At 43.0% G+C, this 12753-nt stretch overlaps 1 protein-coding gene across 11 annotated transcripts in view; it reads left to right on the top strand.

Moving 5' to 3' along the window:
* The window catches only part of Spf45 (splicing factor 45), a 234094-nt gene that overhangs the window by 99038 nt on the left and 122303 nt on the right, over window positions 1–12753 (top strand). For all 11 annotated transcript variants that reach the window (XR_011392857.1, XM_070091882.1, XM_070091877.1 and 8 more), the window contains one exon: window positions 9890–9975. Coding sequence is in view for 10 of the 11 variants with exons in the window: in XM_070091882.1 (XP_069947983.1) it covers window positions 9890–9975 (86 nt within the window). In the remaining variant the exon portion in view is untranslated. The remainder of the gene's footprint in view (window positions 1–9889; window positions 9976–12753) is intronic.

Genomic DNA, 12753 nt, shown 5'->3' with positions numbered 1-12753 from the left:
CAGACGCTGCACACATGTCTTAATTTCATCAGTAGTAGTAGTAGTAGTAGTAGAAGAGGAGGTAGTAGTGGTAGTGGTAGAAGTGGGGAATAAGGAGGACGAGCCAGTCAAAAACAAAGGAAGGGGAGCGCTGCAAGAGAGCTAGGTGCCCACAGAGGGAGAGCAAGCGCACAGAGGTGCGTGAAAGGAGAAGTGGTGAAATAAATGAAGAAGGAACAGAAACACGAGACAGAAGAGAGAAAGACAACCCAGAGGAGAAAAAGGAAAGAGGAAAGGGGAAGAGGGAGAAGAAGAAAAAAGAAAAGGAAAAATGAGGAGTCAGGTTAAGTCACGGGTGTTCTGAAGTTTGGTGCATTTTGCAATGTAGTGGGAGAGGAAGGCATCTACAGAGATGAAGCCAGGGCTAAGATTCATACAAGGAAAGTTGTGTATTAGAGAGGATTCAACTAGACGGCGACTGTTCGAGTTGGAAGTAGGGAAGACAGTTTTAGCAGAAGACCAGTCAATAGGATGGCTATGATCTCTAACGTGACAGAAAAGAGCATTGTTAGTGTCGGCAAGCCTAACACTATTTTTGTGCTCCCTAAGTCTGTCAGAAAGAGATCGACCAGTTTCTCTGAAGTATTGAAGAGGACAGGAGGAGCAAGAAATAGAGTAGACACCAGGAACATCTGTAGAGGGAGGAGAGGTATGAACGAGATTAGTGCAAAGAGTGTTAGTCTGGCGGAAGGTAAGCTTGATGTCTAAGGGACGGAGAGAATTGTTGAGATTAGAAAGACCGGAAATGTAGGGAAGGCAGAGGATAGAAGAGTTCCCAGGAGTAGAGAGTTTGGGAGAGAAGAAATTACGTTTAGCACGTGAGAGGGCAGAGTCTATGAAATGGGAAGGGTAGCCAAGATGGGAAAACGAATTATGAAGAGTGGAAATTTCTGCTGGAAGGAACTGAGGATCACAGATGTGGAGGGCATGGAGAAAGAGGGAGATAAGAACACTTTCCTTGACAGGGGAATCATGATAAAAAAATAAGTGAATGTACATGCCACTGTGCATAGGTTTTCGGTAAATGGAAAAGGAAAAACCTGTATCTGAGCGGTGGACATGGACATCAAGGAAAGGAAGCAAGGAATTAGATTCCCATTCAGCTTTAAACTTAATGGAAGGGGCAAGATTATTAAGAGCTTCAAGACAAGGTTGGAAGAGACTGGAGTCATGAGGCCACAGAGCAAAGATGTCATCCACATAGCGGAGCCAGAGTGAAGGTTGCACATCGAGGGTAGGAAGAAGAACAGTCTCGAAGTATTCCATGTAAAGATTAGGAAGGACAGGAGAGAGAGGAGAGCCCATAGCGACACCGAAGGTTTGAGAATAATATTTCCCTTGGAAGGAAAAGGAATTAGAGTCCACACAGAGGCGGATAAGATCAAGAAAGACATCAGTAGGTATAGGGAGATGTAGAAACCCTTCATGGGCCTTCTCTCTAAGGACATCATCAAGAGGGACATTGGTGAAGAGGGATTCAACGTCAAGACTAAGCATCTTACAGGTTGGGAGAGAGCGAACCCGTTCAATGAAGTCTTGAGAGTGACGGAGGTGGGCAGGAGAAAAAGTACCAAGAAAAGGAGTGAGGGTTTTGGCCAGCCAAGAAGCAAGAGAATAAGAGACAGAACCTCTAGAGGATATGATAGGACGAAGAGGAATATCAGGTTTATGAGTTTTGGGAAGGCCATAGAAATAGGGAAGAGAGGGACAGATGACACGAAACCGTTGAACAAGGTCAAAGTCAGGAGGACAGAGGTCGGAGAGAGTCCTTAGTTTCTTGTTGAAAGTTCTCTTGATGCGATTAAGAGGGTTGGAAACGAGAGGAGTGTACGTACGTGAGTCAGAGAGCAAGACATCAGCTTTACGGAGGTAATCCTCGCGATCGAGGATAACTCCGAATTACCTTTGCCAGAAGATAGTATGACAATGTTACTGTTGGATTTAAGAGAAGAAAGGGCAAGTTGGTAATGGCGTGGAAGGTGGTGATTCTTAGAAAACAGACGAACAAGAGCAGGAAGGAGAGCGCCACGAAAAGTTGACAAGTCAGGAAGATTACGGGAGCGAGATTGATTAAAGGAATCAAAAGAGCTAATCAGGGAAATACCAGCGCGAGGAGTAGGCGAAGTGGCAAAGGAAAGGCCAAAACCAAGAAGTTCAAGCTCATATTGAGAGAGTGAGACAAAAGACAAGTTAGTAACACAGTCAGTGAGGGAGAATTTAGACCAAGGGCTGAGATGAGACGAAGTTTATTCTGTAGTTTAGAAGAATGAATTTGTGTATTCAGGCGAGCAGTGTCAAAGGCAATGGTAGAGAGAAGGTTACAGAGATCCTGTGGTAGAGCTGCAAAGAGAGCATGTTGACGTTGACGTTGTCCTCAGACCTAATCCCATTTATTTCTCCCCACTGAAACTGTCCTACCCTCTTCAGCTTTGTTTCACTTAGAGCCAGGATATCCAGCTTCTTCTTATTCGTGACATCCACAATCATCTCTTTCTTAACCCTTAAACTGTCCAAACGTAGATCTACGTTTTTTCAACATTTGAAAGTATGTAAAAAAACATAGATCTTCATTTCTTTTTTTTACATTTGAAAACGTGTAAAAAAAACTTTGATCTACTTTTTTTTTTATATTTGAAAATATGTATGTAAAAAATCGTAGATCTACTTTTGGAGCACTACGCATGTGAACGTAAATTTGTTTGGACAGTTTAAGGGTTAAAATTCATACTACATCCACGCACAATAATAATATAAAATTATGAATGTTTTCTAATTCACTGTTCTTGCCCTGCCGAAGGCAAGGAATGCTGGGAAGGCCAGGTTTCTCAACCTCTGTAGTCATTACTTCGTTTAGTTTAAATGGCATCATCCTACCAGCATCTTTATTAGCATTAAAGTACAAAAGATGAATTTTTTCCTAAACACAATGTTGTTGGAAGTATCTTTGCTTAAAATGCTCAGTATTCATGTTGATCTACATGTCGGGGTTCTGGGATCTTTCTGTGAACCCTTTTAGAGTGAAGTCACCTAGCAAACATGTCCAATAAGTGATAGGTCGCCTAGCAAACATGTCCCCTGGGTGATAGGTCACCTAGCAAACATGTCCCCTGGGTGATAGGTCACCTAGCAAACATGTCCCCTGGGTGATAGGTCACCTAGCAAACATGTCCCCTGGGTGATAGGTCACCTAGCAAGCATGTCCCCTGGGTGATAGGTCACCTAGCAAACATGTCCCCTGGGTGATAGGTCACCTAGCAAACATGTCCCCTGGGTGATAGGTCACCTAGCAAGCATGTCCCCTGGATGATAGGTCACCTAGCAAACATGTCCACTGAGTAATAGGTCGCCTAGCAAACATGTCCCCTGGGTGATAGGTCACCTAGCAAACATGTCTTCTAGGTGATAGGTCACCTAGCAAACATGTCCCCTGGGTGATAGGTCACTTGGCAAACATGTCTTCCAGATGAAAGGTCACCTAGTAAACATGTCTTCTGGATGATAGGTCACTTAGCAAGCATGTCTTCTGGATGATAGGTCACCTAGCAAAGTCTTCTGGGTGATAGGTCACCTAGCAAACATGTCTTTTGAATGATAGGTCACATAGCAAACATGCCTTCTGGATGATAGGTCACCTAGGAAATATGTCTTCTGGATGATAGGTTACCTAGCAAACATGTCTTCTGGATGATAGGTCACCTAGCAAACATGTCTTCTGGATGATAGGTCACCTAGCAAACATGTCTTCTGGATGATAGGCCACCCAGCAAATGTCTTCTGGATGATAGGTCGCCTAGCAAACATGTCTTTTGGATGATAGGTCACCTAGCAGATACGTCTTTTGGATGATAGGTCACCTAGCAAACATGTCTTCTGGATGATAGGTCAACTAGCAAACATGTCTTCTGGATGTTAGGTCACATAGCAAACATCTTTTGGATGATATGTCACCTAGGAAGTATGTCTTCTGGATGATAGGTTACCTAGCAAGCATGTCTGTTGGATGAAAAGTCACCTAGCAAACTTGTCTTCTGGATGATAATTCACATAGCAAATGTGTCTTCTGAATGATATGTCACCTAGCAAACATGTCTTCCAGATGATAGGTCACCTAGCAAACATGTCTTTTGGATGATGGGTCACCTAGAAAATGTCTTCTGGATGATAGGTCACCTAGCAAACATGTCCCCTGCATGATAGTTCACCTAGCAATCATGTCCCCTGGATGATAGGTCACCTAGCAAACATGTCCACTGAGTAATAGGTCACCTAGCAAACATGTCTCCTACATGATAGGTCACCTAGCAAACATGTTCCCTGGGTGATAGGTCACTTGGCAAACATGTCTTCCGGATGAAAGGTCACTTTGCAGACATGTCGACTTGATGATAGGTCACCTAGCAAACATGTCCCCTGGATGATAGGTCACCTAGCAAACATGTCTCCTACATGATAGGTCACCTAGCAAACATGTCCCCTGGGTGATAGGTCACTTGGCAAACATGTCTTCCAGATAAAAGGTCACCTAGCAAACATGACTAGATGATAGGTCACCTAGCAAACATGTCTTTTGGATAAAAGCTCAAATAGCAAACATGTCTTCCAGATGATAGGTCACCCAGCAGACATGTCTTTTGGATGAAAAGTCACCTAGCAAACATGTCTTCTGGATGAAAAGTCACCTAGCAAGCATGTCTTCTGGATGATAGGTCACCTAGCAAATGTCTTCTGGATGATAGGTCACCTAGCAAATATGTCTCCTGGATGATAGGTCACCGAGTAAATATGTCTTCTGGTTAATATGTCACCTAGCAAACATGTCTTCTGGATGATATGTCACCTACCAAACATGTCTTCAGATGATAGGTCACCTAGTAAACATGTCTTCTGGATGATAGGTCACTTAGCAAGCATGTCTTCTGGATGATAGGTCACCTAGCAAAGTCTTCTGGGTGATAGGTCACCTAGCAAACATGTCTTTTGAATGATAGGTCACATAGCAAACATGCCTTCTGGATGATAGGTCACCTAGGAAATATGTCTTCTGGATGATAGGTTACCTAGCAAACATGTCTTCTGGATGATAGGTCACCTAGCAAACATGTCTTCTGGATGATAGATCACCTAGCAAACATGTCTTCTGGATGATAGGTCACCCAGCAAATGTGTCTTCTGGATGATAGGTCGCCTAGCAAACATGTCTTTTGGATGATAGGTCACCTAGCAGATACGTCTTTTGGATGATAGGTCACCTAGCAAACATGTCTTCTGGATGATAGGTCAACTAGCAAACATGTCTTCTGGATGTTAGGTCACATAGCAAACATCTTTTGGATGATATGTCACCTAGGAAGTATGTCTTCTGGATGATAGGTTACCTAGCAAGCATGTCTGTTGGATGAAAAGTCACCTAACAAACTTGTCTTCTGGATGATAATTCACATAGCAAATGTGTCTTCTGAATGATAGGTCACCTAGCAAACATGTCTTCCAGATGATAGGTCACCTAGCAAACATGTCTTTTGGATGATGGGTCACCTAGAAAATGTCTTTTGGATGATAGGTCACCTAGCAAACATGTCCCCTGCATGATAGTTCACCTAGCAATCATGTTCCATGGGTGATAGGTCACCTAGCAAACATGTCCACTGAGTGATAGGTCACCTAGCAAACATGTCCCCTGGGTGATAGGTCACCTAGCAAACATGTCCCCTAGGTGATAGGTCACCTAGCTAACATGTCCCCTAGGTGATAGGTCACCTAGCTAATTTGTCGTGGGGTTCGAAGAAGATAATGAAAGTTGAAGATAAACACACTTGTTGGATAGTAACACTATATTGCAGAGTGTGAGAAAAGGGAGCCCAACCTGCCGTGTGTTGCCTGGTAGACCTATGCGTGGACTGAGACCGAGGCAGCGCGTCCCACGCACTCATGCCGCATCCTGTGACATCATACAAACAGTCACTAGGCCCAGGAAAGGGGTCGTGTATGTAAAACATATGGATGGTACTATGATACACAGACAAGCTATACAACACATGTAGGGGATCAGCAACTATGCTGACAAACATGTCCCCTGGGTGATAGGTCACTTGGGAAACATGTCCCCTGGATAGGTCACCTAGCAAACGTCTTCCGGATAAAAGGTCACCTAGCAAACATGACTAGATGATAGGTTACCTAGCAGACATGTCTTTTGGATAAAAGCTCACCCAGCAAACATGTCTTCTGGATGATAGGTCAACTAGCAAACATGTCTTCTGGATGATAGGTCACCTAACAAACATGTCTTTTGAATGATAGGTCACATAGCAAACATGTCTTCTGGATGATAGGTCACCTAGGAAATATGTCTTTTGGATGATAGGTTACCTAGCAAGTATGTCTTCTGGATGATAGGTCACCTAGCAAACATGTCTTCCAGATGATAGGTCACCTAGCAAGCATGTCTGTTGGATGAAAAGTCACCCAGCAAATGTGTCTTCTGGATGATAGGTCACCTAGCAGATACGTCTTTTGAATGATAGGTCACCTAGCAAACATGTCATCTGGATGATAGGTCACCTAGCAAACATGTCTTCTGGATGATAGGTCAACTAGCAAAAATGTCTTCTGGATGTTAGGTCACATAGCAAACATCTTTTGGGTGATATGTCACCTAGGAAGTATGTCTTCTGGATGATAGGTCACCTAGCAAACATTTCTTCTTTATGATAGGTCACCTAGCAAGCATGTCTGTTGGATGAAAAGTCACCTAGCAAACATGTCTTGTGAATGATAGGTCACATAGCAAATATGTCTTCTGGATGATAATTCACATAGCAAATATGTCTTCTGGATGATAGGTCACCTAGCAAACATGTCTTCCAGATGATAGGTCACCTAGCAAACATGTCTTTTGGATGATAAGTCACCTAGAAAATGTCTTCTGGATGATAGGTCACCTAGCAAACTATGTCCACTGCATGATAGGTCACCTAACAAACATGTTCCCTGGGTGATAGGTCACCTAGCAAACATGTCCACTGAGTGATAGGTCACCTAGCAAACATGTCCCCTGGGTGATAGGTCACCTAGCAAACATGTCCACTAGGTGATAGGTCACCTAGCTAACATGTCCCCTGGGTGATAGGTCACCTAGCAAACATGTCCCCTAGGTGATAGGTCACCTAGCTAACTTGTCGTGGGGTTCGAAGGAGATAACGAAAGTTGAAGATAAACACACTTGTTGGATGGTAACACTATATTGCAGCGTGTGAGAAAAGGGAGCCCAACCTGCCGTTTGTTGCCTGGTAGACCTATGCGTGGACTGAGACCGAGGTAACGCGTCCCACGCACTCATGCCGCATCCCGTGACATCATACAAACAGTCACTAGGCCCAGGAAAGGGGTCATGTGTGTAAAACATATGGATGGTACTATGAAACACAGACAAGCTATACAACACATGTAGGGGATCAGCAACTATGCTGACAAACATGTCCCCTGGGTGATAGGTCACTTGGCAAACATGTCCCCTGGATGATAGGTCACCTAGCAAACATGTCTTCCGGATAGAAGGTCACCTAGCAAACAATACTAGATGATAGGTTACCTAGCAGACATGTCTTTTGGATAAAAGCTCATCCAGCAAACATGTCTTCCAGATGATAGGTCAACTAGCAAACATGTCTTCTGGATGAAAAGTCACCTAGTAAACAGGTCTTCTGGATGAGAGGCCACCTAGCAAATATGTTTTCTGGATGATAGGTCACTGATCAAACATGTCTTCTGGATGATAGGTCACCTAGCAAATATGTCTCCTGGATGATAGGTCAAATACCAAATATGTCTCCTGGATGATAGGTCACCGAGCAAATATATCTTCTGGTTAATATGTCACCTATCAAACATGTCTTCTGGATGATAGGTCACTGAGCAAACATGTCTTTTGGATGATATGTCACCTAGCAAACATGTCTTCTGGATGATAGGTCACCTAGCAAATATGTCTTTTGGATGATAGCTCACCTATCAAACATGTCTTTTGGATGATAGGTTACCTAGCAGATATGTCTTCTGGATGATAGGTCACCTAGCAAACATGTCATCTGGATGATAGGTCACCTAGCAAACATGTCTTCTGGATGTTAGGTCACATAGCAAACATGTATTTTGAATGATAGGTCACATAGCAAACATCTTCTGGACGATAGGTCACCTAGGAAATATGTCTTCTGGATGATAGGTCACCTAGGAAATATGTCTTCTGGATGATAGGTCACCAAACAAACATGTCTTCTTGATGATAGGTCACCTAGCAAACATGTCTTCTGGATGATAGGTCACCTAGAAAACATGTCTTCTGGACAATAGGTTGCCTAGCAATGATGTCTTCTGGATGATAGGTCACCTAGCAAACATGTCATCTGGATGATATGTCACCTAGCAAACATGTCTCCTGGATGAAAGGTCACATAGCAAACATGTCTTCTGGATGATAGGTCACATAGCAGAGATATTTTCCAAGTGGTAAAGGAAAAGTTAAGGTGAGAAGAAGCAAAAGTTAGAGAAAGTAGTAGGGGATTGGGGTGGAGGGGAGGGAGTGAAGGAGAGAGTGAGAGGTGGAGAGACATACTTACATACAGTGGAACCTCAATAATCGAAAATATCACATATCGAACGTTTTGAAAATAAGACCATTTTTTTAGACAAACTGTGTCCCTATTATCGAACGCGCCCCTATTTTCGGACCGCCGGGTATGGGACCTTTCTGCTGGCCCGCTCTCTCCGCGTCCCCGTGCAGGCGCCGTGAGCAGTCTAGCTTTGTTTATGCTTGAGTGAACACTAACCTGCGATTTCATTCACACATTTTACGATTATTTAATTGTGTTTAGTGCTTGTAGGGCTGTGAAATAAGCTGCCATGGGCCCAAAGAAACTTGCTAGCGGTACCCCTGTGGTAAAGAAAGTGAGAAACACCATAGATGTGAAGAAGGAAATAATACAGAAGTATGAGATTGGAGTGAGACTTGTTGAGCTTGCCAGGATGTACAGAGGACTGTGGACAGTTATTTTGTGAGACAGAAACAGACGACTGTGGACAGTTATTTTGTGAGACAGAAACAGACGACTGTAGACAGTTATTTTGTGAGACAGAAACAGACGACTGTGGAGTTAGTATTTTGTGAGACAAACAGACGATTGTGGACAGTTATTTTGTGAGACAGAAACAGATGACTGTGGATAGTTATTTTGTGAGACAGAAACAGACGACTGTAGACAGTTATTTTGTGAGACTGGGGTCCAATGACTCTCAAGCTGGTCCTAGTGACATTAAAATACAGAGAAGGGAAGCAACCCCAGAGAGGGCTTTGATACTGGAAGTCCTCATGGAGAGGGATTCTCCTTCCAAACAATAACCCCAACTCCCTCTCTCCTCCTCCCTATCTTCCAGATGCCATCACCAATCTTCAATAAAGGTAAGTAAAAATGTTATTTTATATTACTATACATAATTAAAGACTATAGCATTTGTTGTGTGTATGTAAAACTGTAATTAATCTCTTTAAAATGTATTTTTTTTGTGAATATTTTTGGGTTTCTGGAATGGATTAATTGTATTTCCATTATTTCTTATGGGAAATATTGCTTCGAATTTCAGACTTTTTGAATTTAGAACTAGCTCCTGGAACGGATTAAGTTCGAAATTTGAGGTTCCACTGTATTTAAAATTACAATGATGTACAATGTTTCATAAAAATTTTACCTAAGGTGTTGTGAGAGAGGGGACCTGGGATACTTTCCCCAGTTGCCTTTATTTTAATGATGTCTTATTTAAATTATAACTATTTACATATTTTCGTGTGTTTTAGGGGAAGTAGTGAAGAGGCAACAGGCTTTGCACGTCTGAGAGAACCAGAAGAGGAGGAAGAGGAGGAAGAGGAGCGACCACGAAGAGGTAAAGAAATGATTGGTGTTATGTTCCACAACCTGCACTTTTAACATTACTTTGCCTTGTCTACTCATACAGTGGTGTACATATTAACCCTTTGACTGTCGCGGTCGTATATGTACGTCATGGGAGATACCGTGTTTGACGTATCTATACGCATAAATTCTAGCGGCTTCAAATCGAGCGGGAGAGGGCTGGTAGGCCTACACGAGAGAGAATGGGTCTCAGTGGTCAGTGTGCACCCTGTGAAAAAAATCTGGGACTCAGCGGTGCATTGTGGGAATGCCATCTTGGTAGTCCATTTTCACCATGCCTCGCGGTAAGAAGTTCCTCACTCCTCGGCGGATTGGAGGTCTTTTGTTCCCAAGTGATAGCTCAAACAGTGATGATAGTGTCAGTGAAAGTGAATTCCATGGTTTTGAAGCGGGTGTGACCGAGAAAATTACCCAGGATAACATAATTAGTGATGAAAACCCAGATGACCCACAACCTTCCACCTCTGGTGCTAGGCCGGCTCGTTCATATTCACCTGTACCAGGACGAAAGAGGAAACTATTTGCCCGTGTACAAGACTCAGATGTGAGCAGTGCAAGTGATAGTGATAGTGATTTCAAGGTTATTGAAAGCACTTCTAGTTGTGACAGTGAGGGTGAATATTCCCCAGTGAAACGGCAGTATGTACGACGTCGCATGCGGTCTGGTAGTGTGCCATATGCTCTTCCAAGAGGAAGGAGTACATCTCGGAGCACATCCCGTGGCCCTACACCACGTCCTGATAGTGAAGATGACGATATTGTTACGATGGGTATAAATGATGTGAGTGAGGCAGCAGGCGGTGGTGGTGATAGTGACGGTGCCATGAGTCATGTGACACCAGCAGCGGGCCACGCTAGTGCCCGCGCTGCTGACTCTGCACAACTACAACCTGCTTCGGCCGACCCCACACTCTCACAACCACAACCACAACCTGCACAACCACAACGACATTACAATATCCAGAACGCACCAGCTGACCGCATCTGGGATTGGCATCAAGATGACGAGTTTGTTCCCAATCCCCATGACTTTGATGAAGGACAAAGTGGAATACGGCCATCATGTACACTTGGGAACAATCCCACTGAACTGGAATGCTTTCAGTTGTTCTTCGATGAACCCCTGATGGACATTATTGTCAGGGAAAGCAATACATACTATGAGTACACCATGGCAAACACTATTCTGTCACCAAGATCACGCCTACACCAGTGGAAGGACACAACTGTGGCAGAGATGTATCTGTTCTTTGCCACAATAATGCTTATGCCACATGTGTATAAGCATAGTGTCAGCACATACTGGGCGACAGACCGCCTGATTTCAACCCCTGCTTTCAGTGACATTATACCAGTGAATAGATTTGTGTTACTGTTACGTATGTTACACTTTTCAGACAAAACCAGGCCTGACAGAAGCGACAGGTTATATAAGATCAGACGTGTGTTTATGTACCTGAAACAAAAGTGCTGTATGTATTTTTATCCCTTCAGGAAGCTTGTTATTGACGAGTCTTTGATTTTGTTCAAAGGAAGACTCTCATTCAAGCAGTATATACCAAGCAAGAGGAAACGCTTTGGTATAAAGTTATTTGTTCTGTGTGATTGCAAAACTGGTCTGGTTTTGGATATAATTGTGTACACTGGCGGTAAAACAATGGAAGATACCAGGAAGTTACTGGGTATCTCTGGTGATGTGGTTAGAACAATGATGGAGCCATATCTTGGTAAGGGGCATATTTTATATACTGACAACTGGTACACAAGCCCTATACTCAGTGATTTCTTGCGAGTGAACATGACAGATGTGTGTGGCACAGTGCGTAGAAGTCGTAAACATATGCCTAGGTTCGAAGCTGGCAGTCGTAGAGGTGAAGTGCAGGTGTTTGCTGCCAATGACATCATGGCATTTCGGTGGCATGACAAACGTGATGTCACACTGCTGACATCAGTTCACCGACACGAAATGGTAGAGACTGGCAAGCAGAATAGAGAGACCAAAGAACCTATTGTAAAACCTGCAGCTGTGATGGATTACAACCTCAATATGCGCTTAGTGGACAAATGTGACATGCAGATTGGGTTTGCTGACTGTGTTCGCAAGAGTTATAAGTGGTACATAAAACTGTTTTTCCATCTTCTTGACATTTCCATGCTGAATGCTTATAATATGTATAAGTTGAAGACCAAGAACAAACCCAAATATGGTGAATTTTGTTTGTCAGTCATCAGACAAATAATATTCAAGTACCAAGAAACAACACCTGCAATAGACCAGCGCCCACGAAATTATCAACACATGTCCTCTCGTCTGAGGCCTGGTGATCACTACCCCATACCACTGCCTGCTACTACTGCCAAGAAAAATGCTCAGAAGAGGTGTTTTGTCTGTGGACATACCACAAAACGCCAACAAAAACGCAGAGACACTCGTTTTATGTGTGAGGAGTGTAAGACACCATTGTGCTTATACCCATGTTTCAAAGAATTCCACAAGCTGCAGCACTTCTAATAAAGTGTCCAGTGATTGTACATATGTATATATATTATAAAGCAATCGTAATAAACATTTATTTACATTGTTTGTTTGTGTAAACAAGTTTTAGCAACATTATAATGATACGAGTGTTTTTGCTATAATTGTGTTACATTCAACGAGTGTATATTTGAACATTGCACAATAATTTGGTCTCACAGGCCACAAAAGTTATGTGAAAAAATAAAATAGTGAAAAAAACAAGAAACCATC

Source organism: Cherax quadricarinatus, chromosome 3 (genome assembly GCF_038502225.1).
Source record: "Cherax quadricarinatus isolate ZL_2023a chromosome 3, ASM3850222v1, whole genome shotgun sequence".
Lineage (NCBI taxonomy): Eukaryota > Metazoa > Arthropoda > Malacostraca > Decapoda > Parastacidae > Cherax > Cherax quadricarinatus.
The sequence above is the reverse complement of the archived record's forward strand: the minus strand, read 5'-3'. Positions and strand labels throughout refer to the sequence as shown.